Genomic DNA, 26,799 nt, shown 5'->3' with positions numbered 1-26,799 from the left:
GCAATGAGTCTCCCACTTCCTGGAGTCGGGACCCATGAAGTAGCTTTTACCCTGTGCCACTGAATCTTGGAAAGATGCTACAGGGAGATGCCAACAGGGATTGAAGCTGGCTCAGTAGCTGCAAAGTAGTTGCGTAGTGATGTTAGTGATTATGGCATCGTTCCCAAGTTTTTCAGTCCACGTTTCCACACCATCCTTGGCTGATTAGTTGCTTTCTTCCTGTCTTTTTCTGTCTGCTGCTGTGTAGGGTCTGCCCAAAGTTTTGAATTGAGTAGTGTTATGAAATCAACAAGTATTTTGGGCTTTTTGGTCACAACCTAAAAAAATTTGTGGTATTGGTGAAAGTGCTATTTTGTTGTGTTTTTTTCCTAACTGCGTGTTTGTATATACAGCAATCATAAGCAATTAAAAATTCTATTTCATGAGGAGATACAGTAGCATTTTGTCTAGTGATCCAAGATGATTTTGTATACCTTGCCTTTAACTGAGTTTTTTTGTGGCAATATAGACTGAGGTTACTTGGGAGGGACATAAATGTTAGACAGATGTTCCTAGAGCCTTAATCTTTTATTAATGCAGATCCTGCATCATGGCTACTTTGCATGTAATATGTAAGGAGTCTTTCATGTTTAGTATGGCAACCCCATCTTTCACAACCCTTGTTTGTTTTCTCTACAGAATTTGTATCCTGATCTTACGCTTTACTGTCAGTAATACTCTTCTTGCCACATGACAGGTGTTGCTTATGTTAGTATTTCCTTACATATGTTTTTACTTTTTAAGAGTGGTTTGCACCAGGAAACTTGTGGATTTGTAGCACTGAGCTGTTAATTACATTTTGTAATTTTATTAAGTAATTTCCTTCCATTTTTTTCAAAGTAAAAATAACTGAATGCCTAACAAAACAGTGACATTCTAAGAACTGAGATTTTTGTTAAATTTCATAGCTTTTAAGAGTGTGCAATTCGAATATCATTTTTCAAACTCAGGGTATAGGATTTTTTATTTGTTTTAAGTGCCAGGATGCTTGTAAGTTGCATAGGATACCTTGGAGCACAACTCTGTATTGGGGAGGGGTTCATCTGGCAGTCTTGAAGAGATGGCTCATGAAAGTTTTTAATCCCATGCATAGTAAATTCTCTTCGCCTTAACTTCTTAATACTTTGTGATATATAAAATGTTACTAGTATGTAAGGTTACAAAGCATGAAAACTGAATCAGATGTCTGTACTTCATATTTTAGGTGCCAGATTTTATTTTCAGTTGGTTTTTATGTGTTGAACCAGGATATTGGAAATATCCCGTAGCTTACAAATTCACCTCTTCCTATTTACCTAAGTTTTCTAAACCTATCTACTTCAGCCACTAGTTTTAAATGTGCTGTGTTCAGCTACAGCATTCTCAAAGTGACCGAGAGGTAATGATTGTTTCAACTTTAACCTTGATGTTTGCATGCAAGCCCTTTACACGATCAATTTGTTTATGCAGTAAATCCAGACTTTGTTGCTGCTTCTCAGAGACCTTTGCATCTTGGCAACCCAAGGGATTATCCCTAGCGTGGCAAGTATTGAATGTGGAAGGACCAGTGGTTCAGTCTCCCGCTACCCCTTTCCAAAAATGAAGCAAATAACCGAATGCTGCATGATTAGGTATTTTTCTTTGATAGGCTGACCATGATTTCTTTAAGACCTGTTTCAAGATTATAGGTAAGTTACTCATTGGGTATTTGCAGTGTAGTGGTGGGAAAGGAAGACTTCTGAAAATAGACTTACTTCAGAGATAAAAGGCTGTGAGAGAGGGCTGTTTATCCTTAAAGTCATAATTACATGAAATTGTGTTCTTACCTCTCCATGTCATGCTCTCTCGTTTTCAGTTTACTTTGTGTGTGTTTGTATGTGGGTATAGGAAAGGGGGTATGAAGACTAAAATATTACATGGGGAATTGAGAAAATCCTCTGTGAATGTCTGGCACAGGATTTTTCTAGAGTCTTAAGAGTTAGAAGTTATACAGATGCTTTAGTGGAATTATCATGCTGCAGCTACCACATCTACTGTTGTAACATGTACAGCTTTTTTTTCAAAGCAGAATACTCTCTGGGAATATTACTTAAATGAATTTCATACTCATTACCCTTTTTAGTTTAGAAGTTTTACTTTCATACAAGCAAGGATCAATGCATATTAAGTGAAACCTGCCAATGAAAGCATACACATGTATAAACACGCACAGAATACAGAGAAGACAGAAGGCAAATGGTTTACTACATGAACTCTAGACATTTCACCTAAAGGTTTTCTGTGCTTATAGAAAAAATAAGTATAACCTTTTCAGTAAAGAAAAGATCAGTATAATTTGACAGTCTCCAGAAATGGAGAGTCTCAGAAATGGCCATGGTTCCTAAGGTAGCTAGTTAATCTTTGACAAGAGCCATAATGATTAAGCAGCTGTAATTCACTAGTAGTGTTTGAAAGTACAAAAGGGTATGTAATTTAATAGTTAAAACAGTAAGAACTCAATTTATGTTTCACTAGCTCTTAGGTTGTTCTTACATCAATTCAGCTAAGATGACTGCTGAATTTTAAATATTTACTGTAAATGTGGAAAAGTACGGTGCAACTTGGGCAATGCCAGGCATGCTGCTGGAAGAGTTGTTGCCATGTTGTGTTCAGCTATCAAGCCTTTGCTTTCTTTCATGTCAAATAATGTCCCTGTTGTTTCAAGGTAGACTTCAGCATTCACTTAATCTTTTAAAAATGCTCTTGCTAGATGAAGAAGTGATACTTGGAGAGATGTATGTCATTCAGTAGGGTACTTGAAGTAATTTGAGTACAAGGAGAGTAGTGTGTCCTGGAACCTTCCCAGCTATCCTGAGGCATACTACTCATGGAATCATAGAATGGTTTGGGTTGGAAAGGACCTTAAGAGCATCAAGTTCCAATCCCCCTGCATGGGCCGGGATGCCTCACACTAGACCACGTCACTCAAGGCTCTGTCCAGCCTGGCTTTGAACACTGCCAGGGATGGAGCATTTACCACTTCTTTGGGCAACCTGATCCAGTGCCTCACCACCCTCACAGTAAAGAACATGCTATGTATCTGCTGAGGAATATGTTTCTGTGTTGTGAACTACTCTTTACCCTGGTATAAGTTCATGAAGAGTACTCTGGAGGAGCAGTGCCAATCATGTGCTCTGCCATTGCATTCTTCATTTTTTGTTGATGGCTCCTTAGGGAGACAAATTTGGTAGTCTGCTTTGCATTGCTGGAGAACAGTTATTCTCAGCCGTCATTACAAAACCAACGTATGTCAAGGTTTCTTTATTCTTCTTCATCACAAAACAGCTACATCACAGGGATAGCAGTTTAACTTCATTTTCACAAATAAAATACAGAAGTGATTTCTCATTTCTCAGCTTTAGTATATTCCAATTATGTCAGGGATATCAGGTGAATAATGTAATGTTTTGGGCTCGGACCTAGCAAACAGCAAACAGCATGTTAGTTCCAGCTGTTACTGGGCTGGTTCATGCTGCTTCAACAGAGAAATTGTACAAAGATAATCAATACTGAAAGTACTGCCAGAGAATAATAAATGGTGCCAACCAGAAATGTTTGCAGTTGATTCTTTTTCTTTCTTTCTTTGTAGTAGTAACGTTTTGTAAGGCACTCTTCATCTGCTAAGCTACTCTGTATGTTAGGTTTTTTTCCAGAATAAATGACTGATTTTCATAGGATGAATCCATCACAGATTATCAGAGAAAAGGATTGATTTCTTAATCTAAAATGTTCAGTGTCATATGAATCAAACTAGTTGGTATTTAAAACTTCAATATCAAGGTAGTTTTGTTTGTTTTTTTAATCAGAACATTGCACTTTTATTTTAAAATCAGCATTTGTATATGTCCATATAGCCACTTATTGGTAGTTTCAAGCTTCACAATAAACTGCTGTGAACATGTGTTCTTTGGAAAGGCCAGCATTGAGTGGTAACCCCAGTAACAGTCAGAACTTCTCTAAATGCTCGTGCATATTCATTGCATAGACAAGACTTGCAGCGCTATGCGTATGCACAAGTGTTAGTTACTCAGTGTGACAGAGAAGTTTCTTTTAGCAAAGGATATCTATGCAGCAGTAGTTAACATTCTGCAGCACATTTATTAATTCCTTATCTGAGAAGTCAACAAAAGAATAATTACAATTTGTGATGTTTTCTAAGGGATTTGTGCTGTTACTCAAAGTTGATGACAGTGGTGGCTAGCTTTGTAGGCAACTTTGAAAACTTACTTCACTGTAGGAAATTAACTCGAGGAATTACTGATATATTGGAATGCTGAAGATGTTATCTGACCAAAGTAGGCAAAAAAAGGTATTAGTTTTGGCCACTTCTACAAAGATTTTAGTGTAAGAGTATTTTGTTCCCTACAGTGTCATAAGACCTGTTGAACAAATTTGAGAGGTGAGAACAGAGGACAAAATCAACATATCTAAACCTGTTGGATAAAGTGAGAAGACTTGCCAAATGCACGTGTGTTGATATTTGTAATTTTTTATATCAATTTTGATGCGAGGTGCATAATACACAATATGTAATTTTTATCAGCAAAGGAGAGAAAACAATGACCCACAGATTAATCTTTTCATAACTCTAATTCAGAATGAAATATTTTGGGCATGGTTTGGGTTTTTTTTCCCCTGTCCTGTTGACAATTCATGGTGCATAAAGCTTCTGGAGGAACAGAATGCTGTATAGTGTTTCACTATTGGATTAGAATTCATGTATTCTGTGCTGTGATTCAAATATGTATAAAAAATACAATATTATGGTATTGTAAATACAGGGTTTTTTAATTGTTCTTTCACCAGCATAAAGAAGTTTAAGTGACCGCTCTACTTGATCAACATGGTGGACACTGAAAACCAGCTCTATCCCCTTACTCCTTTGGAGGAGGATGATATAGGCAGCCCTTTACCTGGAGAGTTCCTACAAGATATGGAGAACATTCAAGACCTCTCTCAGTCTCTAGGTGATGATAGCTCTGGAGCTTTAAGTTTAACAGAGTTCCAGTCACTGGGAAATGGTCCAGGATCTGATGGATCAGTCATAACAGGTAAGAGTTTTTTGGTTTACCAAAACTCTGTTTTATAAATACATGTAGTATTGCACAGTGATAGAAATTAAAAACCTTTTAAATATAATAATTGTTGTTTATGACTAGGTGACAGTGGAAATATATAAGCTGATTTATAGCACAGTCATAAAATATTTAAGGCTGAAGTTAACTTATTAGACAAATGCTGTTTAAAAATGACTGTAAAGTCACTTTTAAATTATCATTAATATCAACACCTTTTTCAAAACAGCTTATAAAAATCACTGTGAAAGACGTTACTATATATTGTAGTCATATAGGAATTCACAACATTGAACTGAAGGAATTCCTAATTCTTTTAAGTTTCTTCAAATCACATATATTCAGAAAGTGTTGTGAAATGTTTGCCAAAAACCTGACCCATAAAAGCTCACCTAGAATTCCCACGTATTTTGGTGCAGTGGTGTTCTGAACATGCTGTTTTCTCCCCCTTCCAAAGAGGAATATTATTTAGCTAATGAATTCTACCCTGGTTCAAGTAATACTCTCAGGGTGCTAATACATTACATAATCTTTAGTCTAAAGATCCTAGTGAGAGGCTTTGAGAGATCAAAATGGAATTCATTGAAGTGGTATGGGGCACTGCAATAATGTCAGTAAGGTATTCCTTTTGAAACTGTGGATTTACAAATCTTTTAGCAGTAGAGCCAGTTTATGATTAACTTTCTGGTTGGTTTACATTATGTTTTGTTTTGGGGTTTCTTACTTTAAACAGTTTACTGGCTGCGATTGCTATTTTACCTTACAAAAACTGCACTAATGCATCTGAGGTGTGCCTCTGTGCTGAAGTGGTTGAAAGGAATAGTGTGAGTTTTAAAGGCAGCAGGGAGAGCTGCCTCTTGGCACTACTGCCCAAAGAAATGTTTGTAGAACAGCAATTTGTGTCCCTTTTGGTTGTAGACCTTTACATTAGAGAGATGCCTTCTACAGAAAAAGTTTATATGGTTTATAGCATCATCCTTCTGAAACATGAGGCTTTTAAATTAATTGTGTATATAGGTGTACAAGTTTCTAGTGTCACCTTCTAATTTGACTATTCAGTGTTCATTGCAAAACGTTCTAGTTTTGCTGTTGGAGAAGATGGAAAGTGTAAACTTTCAAGGCTCAAATTCCATAAGTCAAGTAAAAAGAAATTAAAATCACACCTTAAAAAACCTCTTGGGTTTTAGGCTGTTCTTGATGACTCTAATGCCTGTGGACTTGGCAGTGCTGGCAGTGCAGACTGAGTTCTACGCCAAGGTTTTTTTCCAACATAATACTTGCTGACCTACATTCATGAGTGTTTCTTAATCTTTCTTTTAAAATCACACACCCATTAATTTGCTTTAGTCATGTGGTGCAAGATGGAAGATAAAAGAAATTCTGGCCTCAGAAAACATTTTCCTTGAAGAAGGTGGAAAAATTAATTGAAATAATTAAAGTTGGAATGCATTAGGTCTTTAGCATATTCATCGAGTAGTAAAATGTGTGGAGAGGTTTTTTCATTGTACAACAATTCAGAAATGCTTTTCCCATTATAATCAAAACATAAAATACCTGAGCAAGACTTCTATTGCTAAATTATCTTGGAAGCAGATGTTTGTGTTACCTTCCGTTTAATACCTGTTCAGCCTTCCTACTGATGTGCAGGATCAGGCTTTCAATTCGAGAAAATCTCTAGAAAAAGAAGTTGTGTAACTGTTTTTTAGACTTCAGTTTAGATTAGCTTATAAAACTATGAGTACCTCTTCAAAAGTCGGAGGGACCTTAAGTGTATCTTAAGTATAACTCACCATGAGCTAGGAATGTGTTTCTTGTCATACCATAGCAATAGATCTTATGCTCCGCACTAAGGCACAAGAGATGGAAGATATAATGGCAAGTTGAGATGTTAATAACCTTTCTGGAAAGCACGATTTACAGGTTAAATGGGTATTATGATACAAACTTGAAGTCATGGGGGGTTTTAGTTCCTTGTGGGTTTTTTTGATAGGCTGATTGGTTTTGGTTCTGCTTTGGGTTGAGGTGTTTCTTGTTTTGGGTTTTTTGGTTTGGTAGGTTTTATTAATATATTTTGTATCTACTGCTCAAGACAAATAGTACATAGAATCATAGAATCACAGAATGGTTTGGATTGAAAGGGACCTTAAAGCTCCTCTAGTTCCAACCGCTATGCCATGGGCAGGGATACCTTCCACTAGACCAGGTTGCTCCAAGCCCCGTCCAACCTGGAAGGATGGGGCAGCCACAAATTCTCTGGGCATGCTGAATACTGTTTTTTTGGTTTCAAATTCATGTTGTGAAAATGATATATGTACATTCTTATGGTTAAGAAAATTTCCCTGATTTAAATTAAATAACAATTCGGGGGGGGAGGGAGGGATGGGTGTTGTTACTTATTTTAAGTTGTGGGATAAAAAAAATCACGTTCACATCAAATTGAGAAACATTTGAAACATTCCAAATAAAAAATGGAATGTAGGAAGATCCAAAATAGCTTGGTTTTCTCTTAGTTTGTGTGCTGTGTATTGAATCCTCAAGGACCATTATCAGCCTTCTAGCTCTTGTCAGAGTTACTTCAGCAAGGCTTTTTGTTTGTTGACATTGTATGTCTCATCAAAATTAGCAAGGCACACCCTGTGTTTTGTGTTTGTTTGCACTGTTAATATAAATATGAATTATTTTCAAACACTTATGGCCAAATTATAATATCACTTAATGACTATTAACTCATTATTTTTTAGCATAAGCTTTTTTTTTTTTTTCCTGTGGTTTTAGTATAGCAATGGTACCAGTTTTGATAGTATAGCATTTATGAAGTGTTCCTTTTTCTTTTAGACACCCTTTCACCAGCATCCAGTCCTTCATCCATTAATTTTGCCACAGCTCCAGGTAGCATAGATGAATCACCCAGTGGAGCATTAAACATTGAATGTAGAATTTGTGGGGATAAAGCCTCAGGCTACCATTACGGAGTACATGCTTGTGAAGGTTGTAAGGTACAGTCATAATTTTCTTTTTAAGAACCTAAATCATGTTGCTTTATTTACAGGGTTATATGAAGATAAACATTTGTTACATAAAAGTTTAATTAATATAATTATAGCCATTAAAAATATTTAAATAGTAAACATATTGGTGCTCTTTTCTCTGAAATAAATTGTTCAGATACATACCTGGATACCACAACTCAATATCAGACCTTCATCAAGCAGGGGCAATTCACAATGATACTTTTAATGCTGATTTTCTGCATATAGATAGTTAATCACTAAAACAACTTAAAACACTAAACTGTGACCAAAAATCAAAGCCTACTTGCTCCACTAGTGTTTTATTTGTGTTGGGAGTATGGCTATGAGAAGCATGCCAGTTTGCTAGGTTTCCATTATAACAGTAACAAATGCTGGATTTCTCATCTTCACCACATTCTGCCTGAATCACTTAGTATTGTACCTCTTTTAGTTCTGGGGCCAGTGCATGTCTCTGCGGCAAATTAATGTTATCATCAGTGTTATCATCATCTATTTTATCATAGATCGTTGGCCAATGAATTAGAAGATTCTTTTTCCTTCCAATGTTTTAGTTTTCCATTTTTTTCTATATTATAATGCAAAGTTAGATAAGTAATTGTATACGTGTACATTTTTCTTTCATGCACAATGTCAGAATATGATAATTCCAATATAAATCTCCCAGAATAATGCTACAATACCTATGAGAGGTGTGGGGCCAGTTTGTAGTCAGTTGTGTCCCACAGTCTAAATGACTTGTTGTTATGCCATGTAATACAAAATTGTGCAGTGTCTCTAAATTTGCTAACCCTATGATTTTGTAGTATGAGACTAACCTTACATTGCAGTACCAAGACATCATGGTATGATGTTGACTTATAGGCTCTTCTGTAATGCTTTTTTTTTGTTGTCCTTGGCTTTTTCCATACACTGTGCTGTGTTGTCATACGCTTCATATTTGCTGGATGAAGAAAAGATTTGTTAAATCTGTGTGTTTGTGTGTCTTATACATATGAAAGATGAAGGTTATTTCTGACAGAGGATGCGGAGAGAATGTGTACAAACGCAGTATGTCACTGTTTTGCTTAATCCTTAAGGACAAATCTACCCAGGTACTCTGGGCTCTTGGTCCTCTCCCAAGAAAAAGAGCTGGGAGTTACTCCTTCCTTTTGTGTTTTCTATTCTGTACATGCCTTTATACTTACCACTTCACTGCATAGATTCTTACCTTCAGAGAGGTTATACTTTGTGTACTGTTTTGCTAGTGACATCAATAAACAATGAAAGAAAAAAAAATCACCTGTATGACTGAGGCTTAGTAGTCAACTTTCTTTAACATTGCATATTGTTTTCTCAAACTTTCTATAGGGTTTTTTTAGAAGAACAATTCGTTTAAAACTCATCTATGATAAATGTGATCGCAACTGCAAAATTCAGAAAAAAAATCGTAATAAGTGCCAATACTGTCGTTTTCAAAAGTGCCTTTCAGTTGGAATGTCACATAATGGTAGGTAAGAGTGCCCTTAATTTGTTTGGTCCTACCCAGAGTCTGCTTCTGGAAGCATGCACTTGGATAGTGTTTTTACTTGTACATACGAGTTGAACCTCAGATTTTTACAGTCATGTGGGGGACACCATTTTCCATAATGAGTAGTTAATGTAATTGATACATAGCTGCCAAATGTACTGTTATGAGCTTTACACTCAGTTGTGCTGGATGTCTTATTTGTCCATATGAGTGTTCATTTAGTTGCTTTCTTCACCTAGAACTTTGGCACCATTACTCCCATTGAAACAAGTTTTAATACTGGAAGAATTCTCATCAAGGGCATTTTAGATGAGTAGGAGAACAACTAGCTCATTGCGGGAGGGAATGACGTAGGATAGAAGTCTGTAGGAAACCAGACTTACTATTTTTCAGGTTACAGTGCAACAGCTCTTGGGCAGATGGTTCAGGGAGTGGTGAGGGAGGGCAAAGATCTGTGCTGACTGTGGAACAAAAATCTGGTAGGTTGATTGTTAAATGGAATGGTAAAAAATCAGAGTGATTAGATATTCAGTTTAAAAATTATGTTATTGTGTTAATGATTTAAGATAAGGCTGGTAAGCCTGTGGTTTACGGTCCAGTTTCAACCCACAAGGCAGTTTTATGCACAGTAGGTAGCTTGCTAAGCAACTTTGGCAAAGAGGGAGAGGCCCAGCCATGAGAAAGCACATTTTGTTCAGGCAGATGACAGTAGTTTGCTTTTCCTACCTAGGTCCGATAATGTCAAGGCTGACCCTGACAGCAGGTGCAATTTGGGAATGAGTGAAAAGTAGGTGAAAATGCTGAGCTGTGGGTTAGGAGACTTCCTAAGGAAAATACGCAGTCAAGATAGATAGCTGGGTGGGAATGTGGTTGGGGAAGCTGCCTATGACATGGTAGTCTAGACTCCTAGAATGACATTGGGAGAGTTGACTTTCTGGTTCTGGGGAACTCTGACTTCCTTGGGGTGAGCCTTGACTGAGATTAAGTTCCACTGGGAGACAGCTAATAGTCTCTACAAAACTGGTGGTAACCTTCCTGAAGCAGTTGGCTTGAGGAGAATGTGCCAGCCAACAAACTAATAGCCCAGGAGTGGGTGCTGAACAGGGAGCTGTGCTGGTTGGCAGGAATTAACGTTCAGTTGAAGCTTTAAGCTTCAGTTTAGAGCAGATATTCTTCCACTTTTCCAATAGACCCATGGCCAGATTCCAAACAGGCCTTCCATGTTGGGCTTCCATTGAAATCCAAAACTGTATTTCAGGTCATGCCTAGAGTCACCTCCTTATGTCATGAGATATCTCCTCAAGTCAGGAGAAAGTTGCTCGGGTATGTTGAAGGGCTAATTCTGCCTATGCTCTGAATTGCTCAGTCTAAGCAGTGAGATTCTGTCCTCTCACTGGTGAGATGCTGAAACATGCTAGAGTAACCATCTCTATTAGCCATTCTCAAACCTTGCACAACATCAGAGGGTAAGGCCCCTTTTAAAATAGAGCTGGTTTCGTTTTTGACTGAAAGTAAAGAAGGATATTGACATGCCTGTTTTATTGTTAAATGGCAAGACCACTTGCCCAAGAACTGGGAGACCTCCATCCCAGTGGAGTTGCAAACTTACATCACCTTCTCAAAAGAATATCCTGATGGCTAGATTGGATACTCAGACTCTGTTCTCATCCTCTCCAGTCGTGAAGGACTATTTTGTTGAAGAAAAAGAAGCATAAAATGCTGAGGCTAGGGAGAGGTATTGTTGACAATAGCCTTTAAGCATAAATCAGATTCTCTGGTTTGTTTTGTTCTCATTAGACAGTACAGATATGTTGAATGAAAATGGAGTGCATAAAGAACTGAATGCCCCAGCAGGTTCAAGATCAGCAGTGGGATTTGGGCCCAACCTTGTTGCAGTGTTCCCTGTGGAGTAACCTTCCATGCAGGTCTCCAGCTGGCACGTGCACTCTCTGCCAAACTCCTGGCAGGAGTTTACTCAGTTTTTAGAATTCCCGAGGCATACTGTGAGTTTCTTATTGAGAGCTGTAGAACACAATAAGGAGAGAAAAAGAATAAATGCATCTACTTAGGTAATACAGAAGGAAAAAAAGCATGCATTCTAGCTCATTGTAGATACCAGGTTGTGTTTTGAAACATCTGATTACCTTCAGATTTTGTATAAATACTTCATCACTGTATTAGAAAGGATGAGATTTTTTCACTTGTGAATTTCTCATAATAAGGATGCTGCCTCTGTCTCAGTTGTTCTAGTCACAAAGTCTTACTGCTCTAATCAGCAGTGTTAAAAGGTACAGGTTTCTGTGTAACTAACATTTGTTTTATAACTCCGTCTTCCCATCAGCAATACGTTTTGGACGAATGCCAAGGTCTGAGAAAGCCAAGTTGAAGGCAGAAATTCTAACAGGTGAAAATTATGTAGAAGATTCAGAAATGGCAGATCTTAAATCACTTGCCAAAAGAATTCACGATGCTTACCTGAAAAACTTCAATATGAACAAGGTTAAAGCTCGAATCATCCTTGCAGGGAAAACTAGTAACAATCCAGTAAGTATTTTTGCAGTAACTTTAAAGTAAAGCTGTCAGGTATATAAGATAATAATTTGTTGAACTCTTAATCAGATTTACTAGAAAATAAGTATCATGTTAATATAGACAATAAATATGTTAAAAGAATACCTGTAGTAAATACAGTTGCTTTTAGCCACCATCAGAAGAATAGGAAACTTAAGGAAAATCAGGTGATTAACTTGTAAATGGAAGCTTAAAATCTTAAATTATAGTAGACACACAAGGGAAAGATAATTAGTTCTTAAAGGGAAAAAAAAAAATGACATCTAAATGTGAATACCTCTTGGTATGGGTGGGGGAAATGGTTCCAAAATAATTTCCTGTTTGACAGCGGAAAAATAAATATGTTTTTCTCTGCCACAAATGCCAGAATAAATACTGTTATCTTTTAAGGCATACAGGAGCTCTGCATGACTTCTTTTTTAATCACAATAATATTAATGGCAGGAGGGAAAAGAAAACTTGAGTTTGTAATTCTTTATTTACAGTTGTGGTCACTTCCTCACCCAGCCTTCGTGGTCTTTACTGTATGGTTACCTTGACAGGGAGAAGCGAGCAAGGTTGTGAAGACATGTATGCTGTAGAGATTATTTTTCTCTCAGGATAATTTAGCCAAGGTCTACCTAATGCTGTCACTCGCTTTTTGTTGTGTAGCACATGAGATTGTATAACCCTTGTAAGGACTGACTTCTTTCATTTATGCATATGTTTTTAAATTCTGTTGGGATTTATGTTAATTATATGTAGAAGATCTGTCTCTTATTTTACCAACAATTTTTAATTTCACGAAAAATTTGCAGGGAAGAGGCTTTACATATGCCAAAATAAAAAACCCCATGTAACTGTGGGGATGAGTGTTACAAAAATTGTAAGCAAGCTGTCTTCTAAATTATAGAACTTGGCATATTATAGTCTAGTCTAGCCAAGAATACAGACTTCTACATTAAAAGAGAGACATATGAGTAATCCCAGCCTTTTTCGTTGGATTAAAAGGATGTTTAAAATTAAGCACAGGCTTAAACTTTTTGGAGTACAAGCTGACATAAGCCTACAGTAAATACCATGCTTTAACACCTTACCAAGTAGGTATCTGCATAAAGTTCTTTTCACACTTGTTGCCACATGTCAGAATCACAAGTTAAAGTATGTATCATACATGTGGGGATCCCAGATCACTTCATCCTAATTGTTGAGTTTCTATTTATGCAATCAAGGCTCTTGGATTATATTCATCTGATTGACTAGCTAATAGTGGCTGGCGTGTGTCTTGGTAAATTTACAAGTAAACATTAATGAGGAATAAGGCCTAGTATGTTAGGCATACTAGAGAAACAGACTGGTTTCTCATTCTTCAATATGCAGGGGAGAGAAGAGGTTTTTTAAGCTATTTCATCATCTCTTGGGAAAACAAACATTTTAATTTTCTTGTGACTTTTTAACATAAAATTAATAGAAAAAAAGGGGGGATTTGTTGTTAGTAATCCACCTGCTTCTGAACAGTGTATTAACAGCTGATTTACTGAATCCTAATTCCTGTCACCACTATAATTCATTTGAGAATTAACTAGTGTTTTTAACAATGGCAAGGTATCATTTTTAAATTTAGCTTCTAAGTCATTGGCCATACATATTTTCTGCATAGTGAAATGATGATAAATTCCCCAAAAGATTTACAAGATAGTCTGCATCTTTCAAAGGGTTTAGAAATGTGTTTATTGCTTTGCCACTTTCCATTCATTTGTTCTGTGTGACACTAAGTATAGAAGTGAGCTGGAAAGTGCAGCTGCCGTAAGCATTTGAAAGTGGACAGTTGTGGGAAACTGTCATGCTTGACAGGTTTCTAAGTGAAATAAGTGAATTCTGTGGGTTTCTAACAGAACACCAGGTGTTCCTCATGATATTTAATCCGAGATGCCCAAAACAGCACAGGGAAGGTGCTTTGCTTAGCATGTGCAGAACTAGGTATATTTTCAATCACCATGACTTTAGTAGGCCAGGGAGCATTGGGTTTTGTCGTTTTCCTTTAGTGGATTGCCCTCTTCAGACACGTAGCAAAATATTTTTGAATTCTAATTGTTCTTAAAAAAGTCTGAATACTTTTTCTTATATGATGTTTTAAGAGACTGGCTCATCAGTTTGTAATGCACATACCTCTTTAAGCTAAGGGGATTATTGAAAAGACCATGATCAAGACTGGAATTCTGTGTTGTCTGATGTTCTAGTGGGATTTTGGGTTTAGAGATGACTTAGCACTAATTGTAGCTAGAAAGATGAGTTGAATTTCTGTGGAAGATCAGCTGGGACATGGTCTGTGAAAATCTGATAAAACACAAGAGTAGTAGAAGATTCATGTTCGTGTACAAATATGCTGTCCTATATTTAAATGACTGTCTGTATTCCCCCTAGGATACTTCAGGAAAGCATCATGATGTGCATCAAGTGTAGTTAGTTTAGGAATCGATAGGAGTGTAGGCAGAATAACCTGGACTTCTGGAGAAGGTAATACAAGTCTTTTGTGAACCTTCTGGGACTTGCTCTAAGATGGATATATGCATATTAAGCACACTACTTCTGAATCTTCACTAAAACTGCTACACAGAACTAGATTAAAGATATATCATACATATTTATATTTTACTATTTGCATTGTTGTTTGCAGAGCAGACTTAGATATTGCAGTTTGTCATTCTATAATACTTGGTTTCTCTATGTCGAAATATGAAAGAACTCATGGTTTATTGATGGCTGAAGACTGATCAGCATGAAAGTTAATTATCAAAATTCCTATTTTTTAGGAAAGCAGTGATTAATAACCATTATTTTGAAACTGAATTAGTTTTGTTTTTTCCTCTGTAGCCATTTGTTATACATGATATGGATACCTTGTGCATGGCAGAGAAGACCCTGGTGGCAAAATTGGTGGCCAATGGAATTCAGAACAAGGAAGCAGAGGTTCGAATCTTCCACTGCTGCCAGTGTACGTCTGTAGAGACAGTCACTGAACTTACTGAATTTGCCAAATCTATACCTGGCTTCTCCAATCTCGACTTGAATGATCAAGTGACACTGTTAAAATACGGAGTTTATGAAGCCATATTTGCCATGTTAGCATCTGTGATGAACAAGGATGGGATGCTAGTCGCTTATGGAAATGGTTTTATAACCCGGGAGTTCCTGAAAAGCCTGAGAAAGCCATTCTGTGATATAATGGAGCCAAAATTTGATTTTGCAATGAAATTCAATGCACTGGAATTGGATGATAGTGATATATCCCTTTTTGTTGCTGCCATCATTTGCTGTGGAGGTAAGAACTGCATCTTTGGCCTTTAAAGTGGTAAATTTTAATATTCCTGTGAATCAGTAATTTTAATGGAAAAGCTTATATATTTCTTGAAGATTCAGTTCTACCTCTAACAATGTCATTTTGCCTTTTAGCATGTTTCATGGAAGATACTGTGTAACCATTAGCAGTCTTGATGCTGTATTTGACTGTAGAATTCTAGATGTGCTTGGAGTTACTGTTAAGCCTCATTGGAGAGGGGTCTAGTTACTCTCTGTTGTTATAAGTGAGATGTGAAGAGTGTTGGTGGGGTTTTGTTTGGGGTTTGAAGGATTATTTTTTAATCATAGAATGTTTGCGTTGGGAGAGACCTTAAAGGTCATCCCACTCCAATCCGCTGCCACGGGCAGGGACACCTTCCACTAGACCAGGTTGCTCAAAGCCCCGTCCAACCTGGCCTTAAACACTGCCAGGGACGGGGCAGCCACAGCTTCTCTGGGCAACCTGTGCCAGTGCCTCAATACCCTCTCTGCAAAAAAAATCCCTCTTTCTAATGTCTAATCTAAATCTCCCTTCTGTCAGTTTAAAGCCATTCCTCCTTGTCTTGTCACTACATGCCCTTATAAGAAGTCCCTCTCCAGATTTCTTGTAGGCCCCATTTAGGCACTGAGGGGCTGCTCTAAGATCTCCCCGAAACCTTCTCTTCTCCAGGCTGAAAAAGCCCAGCTTTCTCAGACTGTCTCCATAGCAGAGGTGCTCCAGTCCCCTTTATCATCCTCATGGCCTCCTCTGAACTCATTCCAACGGGCCCACGTCCCTCTTATGTTCAGGTCACAATATCACAGTATGCTAGAGATTGGAAGGGACCTCAAAAGATCATCTAGTCCAATCCCCCTGCCGGAGCAGGAACACCTAGATAAGTTTACACAGGAACATGTCCAGGCGGGTTTTGAATGTCTCCAGAGAGGGAGACTCCACAACCTCCCTGGGCAGCCTGTTCCAGTGTTCTGTCACCCTCACTGAGAAGTTTCTTCTCAAGTTTAAGTGGAACCTCTTGTGTTCCAGTTTGTACCCATTGCCCCTTGTCCTATCATTGTTTGCCACTGAGAAGAGCCTGGCTCCATCCTCGTGACACTCCCCCTTTATGTATTTATATACACTAATAAGGTCACCCCTCAATCTCCTCTTCTCCAAGCTATAGAGACCCAGCTCCCTCAGTCTTTCTTCATAAGGGAGATGCTCCACTCCCTTAATCATCTTAGTTGCCCTAGGTCCTAGAGCTGAATGCAGGACTCCCGGTGAGGTCTCACAAGAGCAGAGAAAAGGGGCAGGATCACCTCCTTCGACCTGCTGGTCACGCTCCTTTTGATGCAGCCCAGGATACGGTTGGCTTTCTGGGCTGCGAGCACACCCCGAACCCAGCTCATGTTCAGTTTCTCATCAACCAAAACCCCCAACTCCTTCTCCACAGGGCTGCTCTCAATCCAGTTTCTGCCCAGCCTGTATTTGTGTTTAGGATTACCCTCACCCAGGTATAGGACCTTGTACTTTGCTTTGTTGAACTTCATGAGGTTGGCACTGGCCACCTCTCAAGTGTGTCAAGGTCCATCTGCATGGCATCCCTTCCCTTCAGCGTGTTGACTGAACCATAGAGTTTGGTGTCATCAGCAAACTTGCCGAGGGTGCATTGAATCCCACTGTCGTTGTTGCCAACAAAGATATTAAACAGAAAAAAAGAAAATAAAAGATCAAGAAAGTTCCAACAACTGTTCCTGCCTGCCTTTTTTTGCATTCTGCCAAACTCGCAGGGTGTTTCACTGCCCTGGTTGCATCCTTAGCAATTACAAGGAGACATACAACCTGTGGACTTTCAGAAGCTTTATATGCTAGTTTAGATAGCAAATCAAGATTAAATCTTGACTTATTTTTGCATAATAAATTGGTATTTTAACATTTTCAGAAATGAAGAGAGTTCTTTGAAGGCAAAACGTTTTGTTTTGCTTTGCCCCTCTATCCTCCTCCTAAGAACTAGCTTAAGTTTTCAAGAAGCATATGTAGTCTGTTGTCCCAGACTTCTTACAGAGAAGTTTAATCTGGAGAGTGAAGGTATTAGAGGACTAAGTAGCTGAAAAAGAGCTCATGTACTAGAAAGAGTGAAACATCCTTAATAGGGGCTTCTCTACACCCTGTCAATAACTTGTGCTATGACAGTAAACGTACAGGAACCAAGAGTGAAGGCCTGCTACTTATGTCTTGCTATATTGCTACCAAACTTCAAGAACTCTCTAGAAATACCCACATGCTTTTTCCATCGTTACTGTTTGAATTCTGTTATCATGCAGAATATAAAACTGGATACGTCTGGTTTTGGGGGTGAGAGAATGGGTGGGGGTTCGTACTTTTGTGACATGAGTTGTATTCAGTGGTATGAAATCTCTCCTCAAATAACTGTCGGCATTGATGAAAGTTAGGCAAAAGGGATAAGAAAGACTACTTTTTTTCTTGTCTTTCTTTTTCAGGTTCATTTTGCGCCTCATTGCGCTCAGCATATAATGTAAATATACACTGTAGCTTACAATATAGAACCTATAAAGTAACTTACTTTAAGGAATAATTATAAAATGATGACATGTATTCTTTTGCTTGTGTTGAAAACAGATCGCCCCGGTCTTGTGAATGTAGGACACATTGAAAAAATGCAGGAGAGCATTGTGCATGTACTGAAACTTCACTTGCAAACCAACCATCCTGATGACACCTTCCTCTTCCCGAAACTCCTCCAAAAAATGGCTGACCTCCGACAACTAGTCACAGAGCACGCTCAGCTTGTTCAGATAATTAAGAAGACTGAATCTGATGCACATTTACACCCTTTACTACAGGAAATCTACAGGGATATGTACTAAGGATTTTTAGTAATTTTTTCCACACTATTTAAAGACGAGCAATACTAATAATGGATGGGAGCAAAACTACTTGCACAGTTATCTGCTGTTCACTCAGCCCAGAAGAATCTAATGCTGGGTAGCTGGAGTGTTACACTTCTTTTGGTTTGGGATCTTTTGTCTTTTTTTGAAAGATTTCTGCAGAAAACTACTGATCATAGTGCTCGTGAAGTGTCTTACAATGGTTCTTTTACTTGGAAATTTGAAGATCGGTAGGGAATACATATTCGTATAATAAATCAGAATGTTAAGTAACAGAAAAGAACAAAATTGCATTTCCTCTTGGCTTAGTCATTTTAGAATTACTGTAACAAATCCCACAGATTCTCTGCAGGTATATGCACAATCATAAAGGTTATGCACTTTTGGCTAATGGTAATTACTGAGAACCAACTAACACTTTTCCTTACACAGTCAGTCTAGGTGTATGAAATGCTTGGATATTACTGTACATGCACATCTAAAAAATTTGGAAGACCTTTGATCCACTGTTGCTTTAATTCCATGAAATGCAGTACAGCTTCATATAGTATTACATTGGTATACCTTAGGATTAGCCTAGGTGTATCCTGGTAAGGTTACACCTTAGGACTAGCACGTTTAAAAGATGGTTCTTTGATGAAATGGATTAAAGTCCAAACAGTTATCTAAAATACAGCAGAGAGGTTCCATTCAGGTGTGTCTTGGAGAGTGAATGTGGTAAAGCGATGGAACCCTTTTTTCAAGTGTTTTAAGGAAATATGAAAGTGTCCCTGAGGAAAAATATGTCATACCATGTGTAGTTTTGAGAACTTGTAATAGCTCAAGCAATTTTGGCTTAAAAATGCTATCTTGTATTAGCAAGAGGTTTGGAGAGACTGAAAACTCTGATCCTAGCCCAGAGGAAAGAATTTCAACTGCACAGCATTCTAGTGCCGTGATAGCTGACTCTGAAGGTTTGATTGTATAGGAAAGGCACCTTCTTTCTTGACAAGTATCTTGGCAGTACAGAATTGTTTGGATCTGCTTACTTTTGTGATGAATATGGTGTTTCATTCTTTCCAATTGTCCACTCACCTGTATTTCTTTCTGTTCTGTCTTAGGCCTTGTCAATAGAAGTATTAGCTAGATTACATCACCAAATTTTGTCCTTGTCCATACAGCCGCAGTGGCTAAGGGGACAATATTACCAAGAACAGCATTTGTAGGTGTCGTTTGTGCAATATTGTGAAAGAGAACACAGTTGAGAGTGAATTTATTACTGAGAGCAAACTCTGATTTTACAGTAGTACATACTGCTAATGCAAAATAAGCCATAAGGAAAGTGCTTGACTTTTGCCATTTTACAGGATCTTTTATCAGAGAGTACCGCACAAAAGTGCTAGCCGCATGCAAGACACTGTGCTATTTCTTTTTCAATTGTAATATGGTGACTTCACATTTTTTCCGTATTTTACTGTTTGTTTCATAACACAAAGATCTCAGGAGCCAATCTTAGCATTTTCACAATAGTTAAGCTTTCAGCGGCACAGGAGAACACTTTGTACTTGTTTTATTATAGCACATTTGAAGACTTTAGAATCATACACCTTTACTAGACAAATTAAGTAAGATCATTGAAGTGTGGACATCACACTGCGATTCTCGTTTTAGTCACTCGTTTCTTTACAGGTCGGTTGGCATGGCTAGACACTGGATAAATTACAGGTTTTAAAGCAACTTGTCATTTATACAGGCAATGGTCATTAGCAGAGGTTTTGGTGTCAGATATATTTAGTATAAAATATTGAAGCATAGGCCTCAAATTTGGTGACCATTGAGGTCAGGATAGAAGCAATGAAACGCATGCACAAAAATTTCTCCCCTTCCCTGCTGCCAGTGGGCAACAGGAAGAAATAGGCCTTACATTACAGCTACTTCTAACACTTCATTAAGAGAAGATTGTTGGTCTTCCCAGGAAACAGCAGATGAGAAATGGGTTGTCTTTTGTGGTTTACAGCAGTACAGGTACCCTCAGAAATAACAAGAGGCTTTTAGCAGTGATGCTGCTTTGTTCTTCCAGTCAGCTATGTTTCACTAGAGGACTTGCGGGGTTTAAGTGCAAGACATTCAGCATTGAAATAATTGATCTGCAACAATGCTTACTCAATGCCATTCTGTGATGGCTCTAATACCCAAATGTTTTATCTTCTAAAAAAAATGTATAAGCTGAATTTTCTTCCCCCAAAGCTTAGATATTTGCAAAGAGCAGATCCCAAAGTCATGTTCCATAGTTGGCAGTACGGAAGTTTCTCAAGAAACCCAGACACAGTCAGCATGGACAAAACCTGTTTTTCCTGCTCTTGTTCTCAAAAGTGTCTAAACCAGTTTTCTGAAATTTTGAAAAACCTGGAAAATTTAATAACAAATATATAAATTCTCAGCTAAACTATAAAGAATTGAAAACAGCAAAATGCAGTGGAAGACATAATGTTTAGCTGTATTAGCAGCTGCTTGTAACAGGTTCCTATTACTGGCATTAGTAAAGGGTGTGATTTGCATTTCTCCTGTCCCAGATCCATTTTGTTTTGTTAGTTGAAAAGCAGCAAGCATTTTTTGACTAGTTCCTTGGACACTGAAGTTTTAATTTAAAGTTTTAAATTAAATTGCAGACCTTTAATGAAGGAAAAAAAAACCAAAAAGAACACATCTCTGAATTACAGAAATACGAACAAGATGTTCATATAGCCTAAAATTCTGGATGGATTCCACTGCCCGCACTGCTGCACTGTGCACTTACCCACAGCCTCTTTAAGGAGTGGCGCAGGGCAGACGATTCACTTCCCCAGCGTTAATGGCCAAACAAGTTCTGAATTTCTACTTTCCACTTTTAATGGAGTACATTCACTACTCCAGTAGGTGACTGCAGCAGGCTTTTGCCATTTCAAACTGACCCCATTTGTGTTCCTTTGTTGGAAGTTTGGAAACTGAACTAGTTTGAAATCTATTACTGAGGAGCCTTCAGCATCTCCACCTTATACAGGTCATCTAATACTTTAAAATGCCCCTTCTGTGGAGGGAAATAAAGGGATCAGATTTTAGAATTAAAGAAATATCAAAGATTTACTGACTGGTTAGGTATAGTCTTAGTCTGATTCTTACCAATGTAATTGCTATCATAGCACCAAAGTGCTCTGGTTAGCAACCAGGTACCCACAAACAGCTTGAGACAAGAGACAGCAGATGGATAGAGAAAAATCCTAGGAAACAATGGTACGACTAAAGTTCTCAGCTTGTTCATTTCTGACGGTTGGTTTTGGGGGGGGGGGGGGTGTTATTTATTTATTGGGATGCCCTAGGTACTTTGACAAGGGGAAACTAAAAAACACCGAAGTTTTCATGTCCTGTATTAGGGAAATCTGATGTTAATTTGCATCTCCCTATTAGATACTTTATTTAAACGTGTACTGTCTTCAGTGTAACAGCACACAACTGCCACTTAAAAGCAAAAATCAATTGCTTTGTACCTTTTTAAATTTCAGAATCCCTCTTCTATTTTAAACACCAGCTGACAGACAATAGGTTAAAACGTTGAGAAATTGAAGCCTTCTTTGCATTTAAAGAAACTTTTTTATTTAATAGTCATTTCTATGTGCCTTTGTGCTTTGGTTCTAGCCAGCTGCTAGGAAGCTGAACTGTTGCCAAAGAGTGTATTTTTGCCTCATTTCTGGCCCGCACAGATTTAGGAAATACCAGCAGTTGCACTAAGTCTGTTCTCATGAGAGAGCTAGCACAAGTTTGCATATCAAAGAGCTTATAATAAGCATCTAAACATTTGTTTGTTTATTCAAACTGCTAAAACTTGGGGAGATTTATGCATCACGGGAGCTGGGTCACATACTATTGAATTGAATTTCCACCTTAATTTCTAATGGAAAGCCTGGAAGACTCATGCACCATCTCAGACCATCTCTTACTTGGCTGAAAGCCTGTAACTTCGCTGAATAAATACATTTGCAGCTATTCTGATACTGCTTAGGCATGAGGTCTTCCCTACAAATAATGGTCCTTCCCTGAAAGCCCTAATCCTTTAGTAAGTGTTGAAATGTAAGGTGTAACGTGGCATCTGGTGCTTGCTTCTGTCTCAAGTGCTTTCTTGATAGTCCATTGCATATGTTGTTTTTTTTTAATCTAGGTTTAATCAGCTTTATTATCCTCCTTTTACTAGAGATTTAAATTATATGTGGGTTTGATCTAAGGTTATTGATATTGTTATGTGTTGTGGGATTTATTGTTTAAATTAATGTAATACCATTTCTTCATGTTTCAATTTGTAAAATACAAGAAGATAATTGCAGGGTATAAACTTTCACTAAATTATATTGCAGATGTGCTTTAAGAAAAATATATAAATTATTTAATTTAAATATATGTTTCATACTTTATCTTGTGAACCCTTTTGTACAGTGAGGAAAGATGTACTTTTATGAGGCAAGGATGATGGGCCTGAAGTCAAGGACAAACTGCTATTTATCCCTGTCTTTATTAATGTACCATTTGTGAAGAAGTATGACAAATTCTGCAACCTATCAGTGTTTGGTATAATTGTAACAACATTTTAGAATATATTTTCACAGGGAACATAGAATTCCTTTTATTCAGTTTTAAGAAAAGTAAGCCTAGGTGAGGAAGAGCTGCAATCCTAAAATCGAGTTGGTATTTTTAATGTTTTAAATCAAGTTGACTGATGGTGGAGTTTCTAGCACAAGATGCTGAAATGCCGTTACTGGCTTTTCTATATAGGAGCATTCCCTTGATGATTTTTAGTAGAGATGAAGTCAGAATCTGTTTGTAGGGATTCTGTGTCCTGTGACTCAAGTGTGACAGTCTGTGCCTACAGCATTCCTGCTAACAAATCTTGGTACTAGAATACTTTTAAGTTACCTTTTAAAGGTACGCCTCTTATTTTGCTGTAGTAGAAACAGCATCTAGTACAAGCACAGTATATTACGAATGCTGCAGCTGCAATTTATACTTAGTGCATTTTATTTGTAATAGATAGTATTTTATTTCCCCAAATCACTGCAACTTGCCATTTTCACTTGCTGGGTGTCACCATACAGGTATATTACCTACTAAGACATTTGTGTCATATTTGTGAAAGCTCTGCTGGACTTTCTTGTGGTAACCTACAGATACTTCTTTTCTGAATTTCATAGGCAGCAATGATAAAAACCCCTGTAAAAGGTACTGACAGATGTCACATTACACTGTAAATACCTGATACAAATTCATTGTTAACTGCACCCATCCTAGGGCAAGGGTGTTGCCTCTTTTGTTTTCTGTAATGTGCTTACAGGGGTTTTTAATCTTTTTCTGCTTCTGAAGCTGTTCTGTTTTGTTTTTCTTAAGCACCTTTATTGTGCTTGTGATCTTGTCAGATTCCATTGACAGGGTGTTTCAAAAGAGAATTTCTATTGCAAGGACCTCAATTTCAGATGAGTTGCCTCTGCCCAGGGGATAGGCTGCATACACAAAAGAGATTAATCTGATTACTGGTTGGGCCTTAAATAAGGACTGCAAGATCAAGCATGAGGTACTTAAAATTGGTTTTGAGTATTTTGGTATGTTTTCTTAGGCTGGATATGCAGGCACAAGAATCCCCATTGTGGAAAAGACACCAGCCAGCCTTATGATTAATGCAAGACATTTCCTGGCATTCTTTACACTTGAAAGGAAAAAAAACTGGTGGCATGGGAAAACACAAACCATCCGCACTGTTGGCAATGTGCGAATACCGCATCCTACACCTACTGCGTAGGAATGCAGTGTAATCATTCAAAACGTGTTTGTGCCATGCAGCATCAGAAGGTTACCAAACCTTCTGGTGGCTGATTCATATGCAAATAACCATGCAGAGCGCTGTTCAAATCCACTCTTCGTTACCTCTGGCACATTGGGGTACTCTAGGTGCAATTTGCCACACGGTAGCGTAGGGTTGCCCTTGTGGAGACAAGGTGCCTTTGCCATCCTGTTAGTAAGAGCTATTTGTGGTGCCGTGCGTGTATTCAGGTATCTGCAGGTATTGCCAGCAGTGCTGCTCGGCGAGGGTCACCGAGGAGCCTGCTGCAGCAATTCTGCTGCTGGTGCTTCTGCAGACAGCGGCAGAGAGCTGCTTCTGATCAAATCACTCCCCTGGGAAAAGAACCCTGGGGGTTAGGTGGGTAAGTGAAACCGTGGCTCCCTCTCAGTAGCCACAAGTACTTCCCTCTGGTTTCAGAAGTGTGGACGAACACTTGCGGCTTTAGTTATTGCTTTAGTCTCGACAAATCTAATCAACGTTTTGATATTATGAACAAGAACACCCCTCGTGACTGTTTGCCAAAGTCTGGTTTATCAGCCACGAAGGTGAGCTGTTTCATGTTGCTCCTGCTACTTCACAGATTTTGCAAACAATAGCTCTGAATTTTCTTTAGGAATGTAACACAACAGTTTAATTACATCATGATGTTAACACCCTTTATCACGTCTTAAATGGTCTGATATCTGATATGACACAAAAAAGCACATTTTTATTAAGGTTGCCAAATCCTAATTACTGCAGCTAACAAGTGTTTAATTAAACCAAGATATCAATATTAAAGAATTAAAAAAAAAAAAAAACAACAAAAAACAGATCATTGTTTCCAGTCACCTCTAGTTTTAGGTTTTGGGTACATTTTATGACGGTAAATACGGAACCTACAAAGAACAGCCTTTCTTGCAGGGAGTAGTCAAACCTAATTCTCATGGAATGCTTGTTTCCCAGTAAAATACCACTAATTCAAGCCAAGTTCCAAGTTTCTTTCTGTCGGAACAATGCAAATGACATTTTCAAGAAAGAATGGAAGCCCTGGTCTTGCATGGATTTGTGGGAAAGACTTGCACTTGTGCACGTAAAAATGACACATGGTTAAATAGGATGATGCATTCTCAAATGTTACCAGCCTTCTGATCTAGGATGACACAAACTTGAACTAAACGTTTTTCTTTTTTACATTCTGATTTTTTTTTTCTGTCTCCTTTAAAAACAAGAGGTTGGATTCATAGTGTTTGTATAGAGACTGGTAGGAACCTATGTGCTTTACAAAAGAGTAACCCTTTAAGACTGTAAACACAGTTAATTTGAAATACGGATTTGCCTTAATGGTTCAGGAAAAAAAATAAAGTGTTTTTAAAAGTGAATTTTACGACTTGTGCTGATCTTTTATTTCTAGGGAAGTAATTCACTGTAATGTCATAGGTTTGAGACAAACACGCTCCTTACCCTCTAATGGATGCCTCTTGCACGTTATCCAAAGCAGCTGCCAAGTCTTAACTGAGTCCTTCATTCAGTGACCATGCCTGCATGAGTAACTTTTATGTACACAAAAGTAGTTGTGTTCTTTACCCTCGTACAACCACTTGTGATCTCACCTGATAACTTGTGTAAATGTTTGCAGTTGAGACCTGAGGATGGTGACACCCGTCGTCACTCCTTCCACAACAGTACCTGTGGCACAAATGTGTCTTTTGTGCTGCTCTGCTGCACAAATGGTTTTGCCTTAACCTGATTTGCCTTCATTTGGTATATACAAAGCCCTGCTTCAGAAACTCTCAGCTGCTTAACATTATACCAGGGAGTAATCGTGCTCATTTTTGTACTAACAAGAGTAGATAAGCAACCTTTGTTGGGATTGTTGCCAAGATTGTTTTGGGTTAGCATCAAGTATCTGTTAACAAATTGTATTAATTATGTTTGCTACATAATGTGTGTATTGCAAGGACATTTTGAAGGTATCTTTAAAGTGCCGATGCTTACAGATTTACTGTTAGACACACCTTTTAAGTTAGGAATGTGTGTGCAACATACATATATACATTGCATCCATAATATATTTATTATAATATATATATTTTTTTCATCAGTTTTTCTGCTGACCCACAGTCCTGCTGTGTGCTTCCATTTTCACTGACTGTATGACCAGTTTAAGACATCTGGTCGAGTTTTTGCCCAGAGAAGCTGTGGCTGCCCCATCCCTGGCAGTGCTGAAAGCCAGGTTGAACAGGGCTTTGAGCAACCTGGTCTAATGGAAAGTGTCCCTGCCCACGGTAGGGGGCTGGAACTGGGTGAGCTTTAAGGTCCTTTCCAACCCAAACCATTCTATGGTTCTGTAACTTCACAAACACTGAATCCACTTTTACATGTAGTGTAGCATGCTAACTAATTTGATGAGCATAGCTTCAATGTGTCGCAGATCACTGTTTTCCGTCAAGAATCTGGGAATTTATTAAGCTGATAAAACAGTGATGAAACCAAATTGCAAAGGTTGTTCTTATCTTGAAGAGTAGGCCTTGT

The 26,799-nt window shown here is 38.0% G+C and overlaps 1 protein-coding gene across 2 annotated transcripts in view; it reads left to right on the top strand.

The window, feature by feature from the left end:
* Positions 1-21,117, top strand: part of PPARA (peroxisome proliferator activated receptor alpha) — a 35,659-nt gene extending 14,542 nt beyond the window's left edge. Inside the window, exons 1-7 of one of the 2 annotated variants that reach the window (XM_061358690.1) lie at positions 1,490-1,706; positions 4,864-5,108; positions 7,968-8,128; positions 9,512-9,650; positions 12,013-12,215; positions 15,096-15,543; positions 18,178-21,117. In XM_061358690.1, coding sequence (XP_061214674.1) covers positions 4,901-5,108; positions 7,968-8,128; positions 9,512-9,650; positions 12,013-12,215; positions 15,096-15,543; positions 18,178-18,425 — 1,407 coding nt within the window. In that variant the 5' untranslated portion in view covers positions 1,490-1,706; positions 4,864-4,900 and the 3' untranslated portion in view covers positions 18,426-21,117. Of the gene's footprint in view, positions 1-1,489; positions 1,707-4,863; positions 5,109-7,967; positions 8,129-9,511; positions 9,651-12,012; positions 12,216-15,095; positions 15,544-18,177 lie in introns of those variants that run through there. The other variant, XM_061358679.1, reaches the window with a different exon arrangement.
* Positions 21,118-26,799: the final 5,682 nt, after the last annotated feature.

This window comes from Neopsephotus bourkii, unplaced genomic scaffold, assembly GCF_033783945.1.
Source record: "Neopsephotus bourkii isolate Nb327-2 ecotype Australia unplaced genomic scaffold, CSIRO-AGI_Nbou_v1 NB_107, whole genome shotgun sequence".
Classification (NCBI taxonomy): Eukaryota; Metazoa; Chordata; class Aves; order Psittaciformes; family Psittacidae; genus Neopsephotus; species Neopsephotus bourkii.
This window is presented reverse-complemented; position numbering and strand designations above follow the sequence as displayed.